The 17,028-nt window shown below is 38.5% G+C and overlaps 1 protein-coding gene across 1 annotated transcript in view; it reads right to left on the bottom strand.

Annotated features, from left to right (window-relative positions):
• Positions 1 to 1,332: 1,332 nt before the first annotated feature.
• rims2b (regulating synaptic membrane exocytosis 2b) overlaps positions 1,333 to 17,028 on the bottom strand; it is a 161,317-nt gene continuing 145,621 nt past the window's right edge. Inside the window, exons 13-14 of the mRNA XM_036971021.1 lie at positions 16,847 to 16,950; positions 1,333 to 2,338 (exon numbers count right to left, since the gene is read on the bottom strand). Coding sequence (XP_036826916.1) covers positions 1,707 to 2,338; positions 16,847 to 16,950 — 736 coding nt within the window. The 3' untranslated portion in view covers positions 1,333 to 1,706. The remainder of the gene's footprint in view (positions 2,339 to 16,846; positions 16,951 to 17,028) is intronic.

Raw genomic sequence — 17,028 nt, 5'->3', positions numbered from 1 at the left:
TGGTTAGAGCGTTGGCCCAGTAACTGAAAGGTTGCTGGATCGTATCCTGAGCTAACAAGTATGTTATTCTGCACCTGAACAAGGCAGTTATTGTTCCCTGGTAGGCTGTCGTTGTAAATATGAATTTGTTCTTAACTGACTTGCCTAGTTAAATAAAGGTTTTTAAAAAAGCTCAGTGACCTGGCACTGTCATAGGATGCCGCTAGAGCTGCCCCGGGCAACTGTAAATGCTGTTGTTGTGAAATGTCTAGGAGCCACAACAGCACAGCCGCAAAGCGGTAGGCCACACAAGCTCACAGGACTGTTGAGTGCTGAAGCGCGTAGTGCGTAAAAATCATCTGTCCTCAGTTGCAATACTCACTACTGAATTCTAAACTGCCTCTGGAAGCAATGTCGGGGAGTTTCATGAAATGGGTTTCCATGGCCTGAGGAGCCACAGGCACACAAGCCTAAGATTGCCAAGTGTTGACTGGAGTGGTGTAAAGCTCGCTGTCATTGTACTCAGGAGCAGTGGAAATGCTTTCTCTGGAGTGATGAATCACGCTTCACAATCTGGCAGTCTGACGGTCGAATCTGGGTTTGGCGGATGCCAGGAGAACGCTACCTGCCCCAATGCATAGAGCCAACTGTGAAGTTTGGTGGTGGAGGAATAATGGTCTGGGGCTGTTTTTCATGGTTCGGACTAGGCCTGTTAGTTCCAGTGAAGGGAAATCTTAACGCTACATCATCAATTACATTCTAGACGATTATGTGCTTCCAACTTTGTGTCAACAGTTTTGGGAAGGCCCATTCCTGTTTCAGCATGACCGTGCTGGAAAAGCGAGGTCCATACAGAAATGGTTTGTCGAAATCGGTGTGGAAGAACTTGACTGGCCTGCACAGAGCCCTGACCTCAACCCCATCAAACACCTTTGGGATGAAGTGGAAGCCAACTGGGAGCCAGGCCTAATCTCCCAACATCAGTGCCAGACCGCACTAATGCTCTCGTGGCTGAATGGAAGCAAGTCACTGCAGCTCGTGGAAAGCCTTCCCAGAAGAGTGGAGGCTGTTATAGCAGCAAAGGGGGGACCAACTCCATATTAATGCCCATGATTTTGGAATGAGAGGTTCGATGTGCAGATGTCCACATACTTTTGGTCATGTAGTGTAAAATATACAAGATAACAATGTGTCCACGGTCCGTTCTTTACGGTATTTATCAGCTAGCAAATCACTTAAAACACTACCTAAAGCTTTATGCATCATTTCTAAAGCATCAACCTTTAAACAGAAAACCACACAGCATCACACAAAGCTGCATACCGTCACACACACTCCCCACACTTGCCTTTTCTCGTACCCCCAGGTGTGTTCCTCCCATTACTGACTGTAGACTGGCTTCTCTCAGTGTCTTCCAGGTTGTGGGAAAGACACCGTCACATTACCGAGGAGGATGATAGAAGACAACACAGACAGTCACATTACCGAGGAGGATGAGAGAAGACAACACAGATAGTCACATTACCGAGGAGGATGAGAGAAGACAACACAGACGGTCACATTACCGAGGAGGATGATAGAAGACAACACAGACAGTCACATTACCGAGGAGGATGAGACAGGACAACACAGACAGTCACATTACCGAGGAGGATGAGACAGGACAACAGACAGTCTAAATAATACATCAGAACACATCGAGGAAACAGACATTTTTATCAGTTAAGTTAAGAATAGTTGTAGGGAGGTTCTGTGAGGTACAGCATAGCTACAGACAACAGATTAAATGAGTGAGACACACCTGGCTCAGGAGTCTGTGGTGGCGGCACAGGGTTTGAGGCTGGAGTTGTGGCTGGGGTTGGCTCTGGGGCTGGAGAAGAGGTGACAACAGGGGCAGGGGCTGGGGCTGGGGCAGGGGCTGGCTCTGGGGAAGGAGCTGGAGGAGAGGTTACAACTGGGGCAGGGGCTGAAGTAGAGGTTACAATTGGGGCAGGGGCTGGAGGAGAGGTTACAACTGAGGCAGGTGTTGGGGCAGGGGCTGGAGGAGAAGGTACTGCTGGGGCAGGGGCTGGAGGAGAGGTTACAACTGGGGCAGGTGTTGGGGCAGGGGCTGGAGGAGAGGTTACAACAGGGGCTGGGGAAGGGGCTGGGGACTGGACAGGGGGGGGAGCTTGATACTGAGCACAGGGTGGGCCTTGGTAATATACAGGGGGCTGGTTTTGGTACTGTACAGGGGCAGATAGTTGGCGTATGAGAGGTTGTGGAGGATGTTGCTGGACAGGAATTGATGGCTGGTGTTGGAGAGGGGAGGGGACTCGGTAGTGGATGGGGTGAGGTGTTTGATACGCCATTGGTCCTCCTGTTGGGGGCATGGCCAAGGATGTCAGATGGTATGAAAAGAAAAGAGAAGGACCATAAAGCACCACAATGAGCAGAAAGAAAGATGGCACAATGAAAAGTAAGATAGCTCAATGCAAAGAAAGATGGCTCAATGAAAAGAAAGATGGCTCAATGAAAAGAAAGATGGCTCAATGAAAAGAAAGATGGCTCAATGAAAAGAAAGATGGCTCAATGAAAAGAAAGATGGCTCAATGCAAAGAAAGATGGCTCAATGAAAAGAAAGATGGCTCAATGAAAAGAAAGATGGCTCAATGACAAGAAAGATGGCTCAATGAAAAGAAAGATGGCTCAATGCAAAGAAAGATGGCTCAATGAAAAGAAAGATGGCTCAATGAAAAGAGACATATCTTCTATATCTTCTATCTTCTATTACTACTGGTATCTGCTGCTCTTACAGCTGCTATCTACTATCTGCTGCTATCTACTATTTGGTATTACTACTACTAACTAGTTTCTGATGCTATTACTGCTGCTAACTACTATCCGCTGCTATCTAATACCTGATGCTGTATACCATCTGCTTCTAATGATATCTACTATATCCACTATCTGCTGCTTTCTACTCAGCTGCTATCCGCTATCTGCTGCTATTACTGGTGCTGTCTCCTATCTGCTGCTATCTATTATATGCTGATATCTACTATGTGCTGCAATCTACTGTTAATAACTACTATATGCTACTATCTTCTAACTGATTCTATTACTGCTGCTATCTACTATCTGCTGTTATCTATTATATGCTGATATCTACTATGTGCTGCTATCTACTGTTAATAACTACTATATGCTGCTATCTTCTAACTGCTTCTATTGCTGCTGCTGTCTACTATCTACTGTTAATAACTACTATATGCTGCTATCTTCTAACTGCTTCTAATCCTGCTGCTGTCTACTATCTGCTGATATCTATCATATGCTGATATCTACTATATGCTGATATCTACTATATGCTGCTATCTTCTAACTGCTTCTATTGCTGCTGACTACTATCTACTGTTAATAACTACTATATGCTGCTATCTTCTAACTGCTTCTATTGCTGCTTATGTCTACTATCAGCTGATATCTATTATATGCTGATATCTACTATGTGCTGCTATCTACTGTTAATAACTACTATATGCTGCTATCTTCTAACTGCTTCTATTACTGCTGCTATCTACTATCTGCTGCTATCTATTATATGCTGATATCTATTATATGCTGATATCTATTATATGCTGATATCTATTATATGCTGATATCTATTATATGCTGATATCTATTATATGCTGATATCTATTATATGCTGATATCTACTATATGCTGATATCTACTATATGCTGATATCTACTATATGCTGATATCTACTATATGCTGATATCTATTATATGCTGATATCTATTATATGCTGATATCTACTATATGCTGATATCTACTATATGCTGATATCTACTATATGCTGATATCTACTATATGCTGATATCTACTATATGCTGATATCTATTATATGCTGATATCTATTATATGCTGATATCTACTATATGCTGATATCTACTATATGCTGATATCTACTATATGCTGATATCTACTATATGCTGATATCTACTATATGCTGATATCTACTATATGCTGATATCTACTATATGCTGATATCTATTATATGCTGATATCTATTATATGCTGCTATCTTCTAACTGCTTCTATTGCTGCTGATGTCTACTATCTGCTGATATATATTATATGCTGATATCTACTGTGTGCTGCTATCTACTGTTAATAACTACTATATGCTGCTATCTTCTAACTGCTTATATTGCTGCTGCTGTCTACTATCTGCTGATATCTATTATATGCTGATATCTATTATATGCTGATATCTATTATACGCTGATATCTACTGTGTGCTGCTATCTACTGTTAATAACTACTATATGCTGCTATCTTCTAACTGCTTCTATTGCTGCTGATGTCCACTATCTGCTGCTGTCTACTATCTGCTGTTATTACTGCTGCTATCTACTTTGTGCTGCTTTTATTGCTACTATCTATTACAGTATATGCTGTTATCTACTATATACTGTTAACTACTATATGCTGATATCTGCCATCTGCTGCCTATCTACTGCTGCTGCTATCTACTATCTGCTGTTATCACTGCTGTTATCTACTATCCGCTGCTATACACTATCTGGGGGGGCAGGTAGCCTAGTGGTTAGAGAGTTGGGCCAGTAACCAAAAGGTTGCTAGATCAAATCCCAGAGCTGACATGGTAAAAATATGTCGTTCTGCCAGCGCGAAAAGGTGCTAAAATAGTTGTAGGCTATTGCTTCTAACTTCAATATGCTCTTTAAGTTAAACATTTTGGTTACTCCATGATTCCATGTGTTTTTTCATAGTTTTGATGTCTTATTTTTCTACAATGTAGAAAATAGTAAAAATAATGAAAAACCCTGGAATGAGTTGGTGTGTCCAAATTATGGACTGGTACTGTATCTACTGTAACATAGCATATCTACTCTAACATAACATATCTACCGTAACATAGCATATCTACCGTAACATAGCATATCTACTCTAACATAGCATATCTACTGTAACATAGCATATCTACTGTAACATAGCACATCTACTCTAACATAGCACATCTACTGTAACATAGCATATCTTCTGTAACATAGCACATCTACTGTAACATAGCATATCTACTGTAACATAGCATATCTACTGTAACATAGCATATCTACTGTAACATAGCATTTAAACTCCAAAATAGCATATCTACTTTAACATAGCATATCTACTGTAACATAGCATATCTACTCTAACGTAGCATATCTACTGTAACATAGCATATCTACAGTAACATAGCATTTAAACTCCAAAATAGCATATCTACTTTAACATAGCATATCTACTGTAACATAGCACATCTACTGTAACATAGCACATCTACTGTAACATAGCACATCTACTGTAACATAGCATATCTACTGTAACATAGCATATCTACTGTAACATAGCATTTAAACTCCAAAATAGCATATCTACTGTAACATAGCATATCTACTGTAACATAGCATATCTACTCTAACATAGCACATCTACTGTAACATAGCATATCTACTGTAACATAGCATATCTTCTGTAACATAGCACATCTACTGTAACATAGCATATCTACTGTAACATAGCATATCTACTGTAACATAGCATATCTACTGTAACATAGCATTTAAACTCCAAAATAGCATATCTACTGTAACATAGCATATCTACTGTAACATAGCATATCTACTCTAACGTAGCATATCTACTGTAACATAGCATATCTACAGTAACATAGCATTTAAACTCCAAAATAGCATATCTACTTTAACATAGCATATCTACTGTAACATAGCAAATCTACTGTAACATAGCACAGCTACTGTAACATTGCACATTTACTGTAACATAGCATATCTACTGTAACATAACATATCTACTGTAACATAGCATTTAAACTCCAAAATAGCATATCTACTTTAACATAGCATATCTACTTTAACTTAGCATATCTACTCTAACATAGCATATCTACTCTAACATAGCATATCTACTCTAACATAGCATATCTACTCTAACATAGCATATCTATAGTAACATAGCATATCTACTCTAACATAGCATATCTACTGTAACATAGCATATGTACTCTAACATAGCATATCTACTGTAACATAGCATATCTACTGTAACATAGCACATCTACTGTAAAATAGCACATTTACTGTAACATAGCACATCTACTGTAACATAGCATATCTACTGTAACATAGCATATCTACTGTAACATAACACATCTACTGTAACATAGCATATCTACTGTAACATAGCATATCTACTGTAACATAGCATTTAAACTCCAAAATAGCATATCTACTTTAACATAGCATATCTACTGTAACATAGCATATCTACTCTAACATAGCATATCTACTGTAACATAGCATATCTACTGTAACATAGCATTTAAACTCCAAAATAGCATATGTACTTTAACATAGCACATCTACTGTAACATAGCATATCTACTCTAACATAGCATATCTACTGTAACATAGTATATCTATTGTAACATAGCACATCTACTGTAACATAGCATATCTACTGTAACATAGCATATCTACTGTAACATTTAAACTCCAAAATAGCATATATACTTTAACATAGTATATCTACTGTAAATCACTGTGGTGCAGAGAATACAACAGAACTATGAGCTTGGACTAAACAGATCCAAATCAAATTGGACATAAAACTGACATTGAGATAAAACACAATACCGTATCAACAACACAACCCCATCTGCAAACATGGACAATATGTATCAGCTATGGGTTGGTTTCTGAGTGGCCGTTATGAGAAATTACAGCAGAGGTGTAACATCGGGATTGAATGGGCTCTGGACCAGGATCTGGCCCAAGGGCAGTACTTTGCCCACCCCTGCTGTAATGGCTATGAGGAACAAGACATGACAATGACTGTATAAAAACAGGGAGCTGAATAGCCATATAAGGAACAAGTCATTACAGTGACTGTGTAGAGACAGGGACCTGAGTGACCATATAAGGAACAAGATATTACAGTGGCTGTGTAGAGACAGGGACCTGAGTGCCCATATATACAGGGAACTTAACAGGAAGGGGAAAGCACAGGGCCCAACGGACACCAGCTAACAGTAATGACAGACTAGGAGACATGGACTTAGCCTTGTTAGGGACAGCTCTGTAGAACTAGAGGCCAGACTAGCAGGTACAGAACATGACAGACTAGGAGACATGGACTAGGCCTTGTTGGGACTGCTCTACTACCCTCCAGACTAGCAGGTACAGACCTTGGTAAGAATTATTCATCTCCTCTCCATCTTCTGGGCAATAAAAAAGGGAACCAAGCTGTGATGTTATGTCACAATATACACAAATGTAAAATCATTGACATTTCTATTTTGTCAGACGGTCTAGTAATGACTACTACTACATGATGGTAACATGGTCTAGTTGTGACAACTACTACATGGTGGTAACATGGTCTAGTACTGTATTCTACTACATGGTGGTAACATGGTCTAGTTGTGTCAACTACTACATGGTGGTAACATGGTCTAGTTGTGACAACTACGACATGGTAGTAACATGGTCTAGTACTGTATTCTACTACATGGTAGTAACATGGTCTAGTACTGTATTCTACTACATGGTGGTAACATAGTCTAGAAGTGACAACGACTACATGGTAGTAACATGGCCTAGGAGTAACTACTACTGCATGGTAGTAACATGGCCTAGTAGTAACTACTACTACATGGTAGTAACATGGCCTAGTAGTAACTACTACTATGTGGTAGTAACATGGTCTAGTTGTGATGACTACTACATAGTGGTAACATGGTCTAGTACTGTATTCTACTACGTGGTGGTAACATGGTCTAGTAGTAACTACTACTACATAGTAGTAACATGGCCTAGTAGTAACTACTACCACATAGTAGTAACATGGCCCAATAGTAACTACTACTACAAAGTAGTAACATGGCCTAGTAGTAACTACTACTACATAGTAGTAACATGGCCTAGTACTGTATTCTACTACATGGTAGTAACATGGTCTAGTACTGTATTCTACTACATGGTAGTAACATGGTCTAGTACTGTATTCTACTACATGGTAGTAACATGGTCTAGTAGTGACAACTGCTACATGGTAGTAACATGGTCTAGTACTGTATTCTACTACATAGTAGTAACATGGTCTAGTATTGTATTCTACTACATGGTATTAACATGGTCTAGTACTGTATTCTACTACATGGTAATACCATGGTCTAGTACTGTATTCTACTACATGGTAGTAACATGGTCTAGTAGTGACAACTGCTACATGGTAGTAACATGGTCTAGTACTGTATTCTACTACATGGTAGTAACATGGTCTAGTACTGTATTCTACTACATGGTGGTAACATAGTCTAGAAGTGACAACGACTACATGGTAGTAACATGGCCTAGGAGTAACTACTACTGCATGGTAGTAACATGGCCTAGTAGTAACTACTACTACATGGTAGTAACATGGCCTAGTAGTAACTACTACTATGTGGTAGTAACATGGTCTAGTTGTGATGACTACTACATAGTGGTAACATGGTCTAGTACTGTATTCTACTACGTGGTGGTAACATGGTCTAGTAGTAACTACTACTACATAGTAGTAACATGGCCTAGTAGTAACTACTACTACATAGTAGTAACATGGCCCAATAGTAACTACTACTACAAAGTAGTAACATGGCCTAGTAGTAACTACTACTACATAGTAGTAACATGGCCTAGTACTGTATTCTACTACATGGTAGTAACATGGTCTAGTACTGTATTCTACTACATGGTAGTAACATGGTCTAGTAGTGACAACTGCTACATGGTAGTAACATGGTCTAGTACTGTATTCTACTACATAGTAGTAACATGGTCTAGTATTGTATTCTACTACATGGTAGTAACATGGTCTAGTACTGTATTCTACTACATGGTAGTAACATGGTCTAGTACTGTATTCTACTACATGGTGGTAACATGGTCTAGTACTGTATTCTACTACATGGTAGTAACATGGTCTAGTACTGTATTCTACTACATGGTAGTAACATGGTCTAGTACTGTATTCTACTACATGGTAGTAACATGGTCTAGTAGTGACAACTGCTACATGGTAGTAACATGGTCTAGTACTGTATTCTACTACATAGTAGTAACATGGTCTAGTACTGTATTATACTACTTGGTGGCAACATGGTCTAGTACTGTATTCTACTACATGGTAGTAACATGGTCTAGTACTGTATTCTACTACATGGTAGTACCATGGTCTAGTACTGTATTCTACTACATGGTAGTAACATGGTCTAGTACTGTATTCTACTACATGGTAGTAACATGGTCTAGTACTGTATTCTACTACATAGTAGTAACATGGTCTAGTAATGTATTATACTACATGGTGGTAACATGGTCTAGTTAAGACAACTACTACATAGTAGTAACATGGTCTAGTTGTGACAACTACTACATGGTGGTAACATGGTCTAGAACTGTATTCTACTACATGGTAGTAACATGGTCTAGTACTGTATTCTACTACATGGTGGTAACATGGTCTAGTTGTGACAACTACTACATAGTAGTAACACGGTCTAGTACTGTATTCTACTACATGGTGGTAACGTGGTCTAGTTGTGACAACTACTACATAGTAGTAAGTAGTAACATGGTCTAGTTGTGACAACTACTACATAGTAGTAACATGGTCTAGTACTGTATTCTACTACATGGTGGTAACATGGTCTAGTTGTGACATCTACTACATAGTAGTAACATGGTCTAGTACTCTATTCTGCTACATGGTGGTAACATGGTCTAGTACTGTATTCTACTACATGGCAGTAACATGGCCTAGTACTGTATTCTACTACATGGTAGTAACATGGCCTAGTACTGTATTCTACTACATGGTGGTAACATGGTCTAGTACTGTATTCTACTACATGGTGGTAACATGGTCTAGTACTGTATTCTACTACATGGTAGTAACGAGGTCTAATACTGTATTCTACTACATGGTAGTAACATGGTCTAGTTGTGACAACTACTACATAGTATTAACATGGTCTAGTTGTGACAACTACTACATAGTATTAACATGGTCTAGCACTCTATTCTGCTACATGGTGGTAACATGGTCTAGTACTGTATTCTACTACATGGTAGTAACGAGGTCTAATACTGTATTCTACTACATGGTAGTAACATGGTCTAGTTGTGACAACTACTACATAGTATTAACATGGTCTAGTTGTGACAACTACTACATAGTATTAACATGGTCTAGTTGTGACAACTACTACATAGTAGTAACATGGTCTAGTACTGTATTCTACTACATGGTGGTAACATGGTCTAGTTGTGACATCTACTACATCGTAGTAACACTGTCAAGTACTGTATTCTACTACATGGTGGTAACATGGTCTAGTTGTGACAACTACTACATAATAGTAAGTAGTAACATGGTCTAGTTGTGACAACTACTACATAGTAGTAACATGGTCTAGTTGTGACAACTACTACATAGTAGTAACATGGTCTAGTACTGTATTCTACTACATGGTGGTAACATGGTCTACTTGTGACATGTACTACATAGTAGTAACATGGTCTAGTATTTTATTCTACTACATGGTGGTAACATGGTCTAGTACTGTATTCTACTACATCGTAGTAACATGGCCTAATACTGTATTCTACTACATGGTAGTAACATGGTCTAGTTGTGACAACTACTACATAGTATGAACATGGTCTAGTTGTGACAACTACTACATAGTAGTAACATGGTCTAGTACTGTATTCTACTACATGGTGGTAACATGGTCTAGTTGTGACAACTACTACATAGTAGTAAGTAGTAACATGGTCTAGTTGTGACAACTACTACATGGTAGTAACATGGTCTAGTACTGTATTCTACTACATGGTAGTAACATGGTCTAGTACTGTATTCTACTACATGGTGGTAACATGGTCTAGTACTGTACTCTACTACATCGTAGTAACATGGCCTAATACTGTATTCTACTACATGGTAGTAAAATGGTCTAGTTGTGACAACTACTACATAGTATGAACATGGTCTAGTTGTGACAACTACTACATAGTAGTAACATGGTCTAGTACTGTATTCTACTACATGGTGGTAACATGGTCTAGTTGTGACAACTACTACATAGTAGTAAGTAGTAACATGGTCTAGTTGTGACAACTACTACATAGTAGTAACATGGTCTAGTTGTGACAACTACTACATAGCAGTAAAATGGTCTAGTTGTGACAACTACTACATCGTAGTAACATGGTCTAGTTGTGACAACTACTACATGGTAGTAACTTGGTCTAGTACTGTATTCTACTACATGGTGGTAACATGGTCTAGTACTGTATTCTACTACATAGTAGTAACATGGTCTAGATGTGACAACTACTACATAGTAGTAACATGGCCAAGTACTGTATTCTACTACATGGTAGGAACATGGTCTAATTCTGTATTCTACTACATAGTAGTAACATGGTCTAGTTGTGACAACTACTACATGGTGGTAACATCGTCTAGTACTGTATTCTACTACATGGTAGTAACATGGTCTAGTACTGTATTCTACTACATGGTGGTAACATGGTCTAGTACTGTATTCTACTACATGGTAGTAACATGGTCTAGTACTGTATTCTACTACATAGTAGTAACATGGTCTAGTTGTGACAACTACTACATAGTAGTAACATGGCCTAGTACTGTATTCTACTACATGGTGGTAACATGGTCTAGTTGTGACAACTACTACGTAGTAGTAACATGGTCTAGTACTGTATTCTACTACATGGTAGTAACATGCTCTAGTACTGTATTCTACTACATGGTGGTAACATGGTCTAGTTGTGACAACTACTACATAGTAGTAACATGGTCTAGTACTGTATTCTACTACATGGTGGTAACATGGTCTGGTACTGTATTCTACTACATGATAGTAACATGGTCTAGTACTGTATTCTACTACATGGTGGTAACATGGTCTAGTTGTGACAACTACTACATAGTAGTAAGTAGTAACATGGTCTAGTTGTGACAACTACTACATAGTAGTAACATGGTCTAGTACTGTATTCTACTACATGGTGGTAACATGGTCTAGTTGTGACATCTACTACATCGTAGTAACACTGTCAAGTACAGTATTCTACTACATGGTGGTAACATTGTCTAGTTGTGACAACTACTACATAATAGTAAGTAGTAACATGGTCTAGTTGTGACAACTACTACATAGTAGTAACATGGTCTAGTTGTGACAACTACTACATAGTAGTAACATGGTCTAGTACTGTATTCTACTACATGGTGGTAACATGGTCTAGTTGTGACAACTACTACATGGTAGTAACATGGTCTAGTACTGTATTCTACTACATGGTGGTAACATGGTCTAGTTGTGACAACTACTACATAGTAGTAACATGGTCTAGTTGTGACAACTACTACATAGCAGTAACATGGTCTAGTTGTGACAACTACTACATCGTACTAACATGGTCTAGTTGTGACAACTACTACATGGTAGTAACTTGGTCTAGTACTGTATTCTACTACATGGTGGTAACATGGTCTAGTACTGTATTCTACTACATGGTAGTAACATGGTCTAGTACTGTATTCTACTATATGGCGGTAACATGGTCTAGTTGTGACAACTACTACATAGTAGTAATATGGTCTAGTTGTGACAACTACTACGTAGTAGTAACATGGTCTAGTACTGTATTCTACTACATGGTAGTAACATGGTCTAGCACTGTATTCTACTACATGGTGGTAACATGGTCTAGTTGTGACAACTACTACATAGTAGTAACATGGTCTAGTTGTGACAACTACTACATAGCAGTAACATGGTCTAGTTGTGACAACTACTACATAGTAGTAACATGGTCTAGTTTTGACAACTACTACATAGTAGTACCATGGTCTAGTACTGTACATGGTAGTAACATGGTCTAGTACTGTATTCTACTACATGGTGGTAACATGGTATAGTACTGTATTCTACTACATAGTAGTAACATGGTCTAGTTGTGACAACTACTACATAGTAGTAACATGGTCTAGTTGTGACAACTACTACATAGTAGTAACATGGTCTAGTACTGTATTCTACTACATGGTAGTAACATGGTCTAGTACTGTATTCTACTACATGGTGGTAACATGGTCTAGTTGTGACAACTACTACATAGTAGTTACATGGTCTAGTTGTGACAACTACTACATAGTAGTAACATGGTCTAGTTGTGACAACTACTATATAGTAGTAACATGGCCTAGTACTGTATTCTACTACATGGTAGTAACATGGTCTAGTACTGTATTCTAATACATAGTAGTAACATGGTCTAGCTGTGACAACTACTACATAGTAGTAACATGGCCTAGTACTGTATTCTACTACATGGTGGTAACATGGTCTAGTTGTGACAACTACTACATAGTAGTAACATGGTCTAGTTGTGACAACTACTACGTAGTAGTAACATGGTCTAGTACTGTATTCTACTACATGGTAGTAACATGCTCTAGTACTGTATTCTACTACATGGTGGTAACATGGTCTAGTTGTGACAACTACTACATAGTAGTAACATGGTCTAGTACTGTATTCTACTACATGGTGGTAACAAGGTCTGGTACTGTATTCTACTACATGATAGTAACATGGTCTAGTACTGTATTCTACTACATGGTGGTAACATGGTCTAGTTGTGACAACTACTACATAGTAGTAAGTAGTAACATGGTCTAGTTGTGACAACTACTACATAGTAGTAACATGGTCTAGTACTGTATTCTACTACATGGTGGTAACATGGTCTAGTTGTGACATCTACTACATCGTAGTAACACTGTCAAGTACTGTATTCTACTACATGGTGGTAACATGGTCTAGTTGTGACAACTACTACATAATAGTAAGTAGTAACATGGTCTAGTTGTGACAACTACTACATAGTAGCAACATGGTCTAGTTGTGACAACTACTACATAGTAGTAACATGGTCTAGTACTGTATTCTACTACATGGTGGTAACATGGTCTAGTTGTGACAACTACTACATGGTAGTAACATGGTCTAGTACTGTATTCTACTACATGGTGGTAACATGGTCTAGTTGTGACAACTACTACATAGTAGTAACATGGTCTAGTTGTGACAACTACTACATAGCAGTAACATGGTCTAGTTGTGACAACTACTACATCGTACTAACATGGTCTAGTTGTGACAACTACTACATGGTAGTAACTTGGTCTAGTACTGTATTCTACTACATGGTGGTAACATGGTCTAGTACTGTATATACTACATAGTAGTAACATGGTCTAGATGTGACAACTACTACATAGTAGTAACATGGTCTAGTACTGTATTCTACTACATGGTAGTAACATGGTCTAGTACTGTATTCTACTACATGGTGTTAACATGGTCTAGTTGTGACAACTACTACATAGTAGTAACATGGTCTAGTTGTGACAACTACTACATAGTAGTAACATGGCCTAGTACTGTATTCTACTACATGGTAGTAACATGGTCTAGTTCTGTATTCTACTACATAGTAGTAACATGGTCTAGTTGTGACAACTACTACATGGTGGTAACATGGTCTAGTACTGTATTCTACTACATGGTAGTAACATGGTCTAGTACTGTATTCTACTACATGGTGGTAACATGGTCTAGTTGTGACAACTACTACATAGTAGTAACATGGTCTAGTTGTGACAACTACTACATAGCAGTAACATGGTCTAGTTGTGACAACTACTACATAGTAGTAACATGGTCTAGTTTTGACAACTACTACATAGTAGTACCATGGTCTAGTACTGTATTCTACTACATGGTAGTAACATGGTCTAGTACTGTATTCTACTACATGGTGGTAACATGGTATAGTACTGTATTCTACTACATAGTAGTAACATGGTCTAGTTGTGACAACTACTACATAGTAGTAACATGGTCTAGTTGTGACAACTACTACATAGTAGTAACATGGTCTAGTACTGTATTCTACTACATGGTGGTAACATGGTCTAGTTGTGACAACTACTACATAGTAGTTACATGGTCTAGTTGTGACAACTACTACATAGTAGTAACATGGTCTAGTTGTGACAACTACTATATAGTAGTAACATGGCCTAGTACTGTATTCTACTACATGGTAGTAACATGGTCTAGTTCTGTATTCTACTACATGGTAGTAACATGGTCTAGTAGTGACAACTACTACATAGTAGTAAAATGGTCTAGTTGTGACAACTACTACATGGTGGTAACATGGTCTAGTACTGTATTCTACTACATGTTAGTAACATGGTCTAGTACTGTATTCTACTACATGGTAGTAACATGGTCTAGTACTGTTTTCTACTACATGGTGGTAACATAGTCTAGTTGTTACAACTACTACATAGTAGTAACATGGTCTAGTTGTGACAACTACTACATAGTAGTAACATGGTCTAGTACTGTATTCTACTACATGGTGGTAACATGGTCTAGTTGTGACAACTACTACATAGTAGTAACATGGTCTAGTTGTGACAACTACTACATAGTAGTAACATGGTCTAGTTGTGACAACTACTACATAGTAGTAACATGGTCTAGTTGTGACAACTACTACATAGTAGTAACATGGTCTAGTTGTGACAACTACTACATAGTAATAACATGGCCTAGTACTGTATTCTACTACATGGTAGTAACATGGTCTAGTACTGTATTCTACTACATGGTACTAACATGGTCTAGTACTGTATTCTACTACATGGTGGTAACATGTTCTAGTACTGTATTCTACTACATGGTAGTAACATGGTCTAGTACTGTATTCTACTACATGGTGGTAACATGGTCTAGTACTGTATTCTACTACATGGTGGTAACATGGTCTAGTTGTGACAACTACTACATGGTGGTAACATGGTCTAGTTGTGACAACTACTACATGGTGGTAACATGGTATAGTACTGTATTCTACTACATGGTGGTAACATGGTCTAGTACTGTATTCTACTACATGGTGGTAACATGGTCTAGTACTCTATTCTACTACATGGTAGTAACATGTTCTAGTACTGTATTCTACTACATGGTAGTAACATGGTCTAGTACTGTATTCTACTACATGGAACTAACATGGTCTAGTAGTGACAACTACTACATGGTGGTAACATGGTCTAGTAGTAACTACTACTACATGGTGGTTACATGGTCTAGTACTGTATTCTCCTACATAGCAGTAACATGGTCTAGTAGTGACAACTACTACATGGTGGTAACTTGGTCTCGTACTGTATTCTACTACATGGAACTAACATGGTCTAGTAGTGACAACTACTACATGGTGGTAACATGGTCTAGTAGTAACTACTACTACCTGGTGGTAACATGGTCTAGTACTGTATTCTACTACATGGCAGTAACATGGTCGAGTAGTGACAACTACTACATGGTGGTAACTTGGTCTCGTACTGTATTCTACTACATGGAGCTAACATGGTCTAGTAGTGACAACTACTACATGGAACTAACATGGTCTAGTAGTGACAACTACTACATGGTACTAACATGGTCTAAAAGTGATTTATATTGTACAGTATGTTGATGGGAAAGACACTGTCTGACTTGAGATATTGGAGAGAAACAATTCACTGACTAACTTTGAAGAGCAGAATGTTGTGGATGCAGAGAAGTTGTATTTTCTCTCCACAGAAAGTTTTGATGAAGAAACATCCTTGCAGAGAAAGCTGGTTTACTCACTTCGATCCAGTGAGCCCTTGGATGGGACGTTGGGTAGCTGCCGTCCTCTTTGATGAGACACTGGGGAACCGGTTGTGCTTGTTTGGACCAAGTAAGTGTTCATCCTGTTGGACAGAGAGGTGTTAGTCCTGGACCTAAGGTTCGTCTTTATGGGACAGGACGCTTCTCTGGTCTCTCCTCCA

This window comes from Oncorhynchus mykiss, chromosome 32, assembly GCF_013265735.2.
Source record: "Oncorhynchus mykiss isolate Arlee chromosome 32, USDA_OmykA_1.1, whole genome shotgun sequence".
In the NCBI taxonomy this organism is placed as follows: domain Eukaryota; kingdom Metazoa; phylum Chordata; class Actinopteri; order Salmoniformes; family Salmonidae; genus Oncorhynchus; species Oncorhynchus mykiss.
The sequence above is the reverse complement of the archived record's forward strand: the minus strand, read 5'-3'. Positions and strand labels throughout refer to the sequence as shown.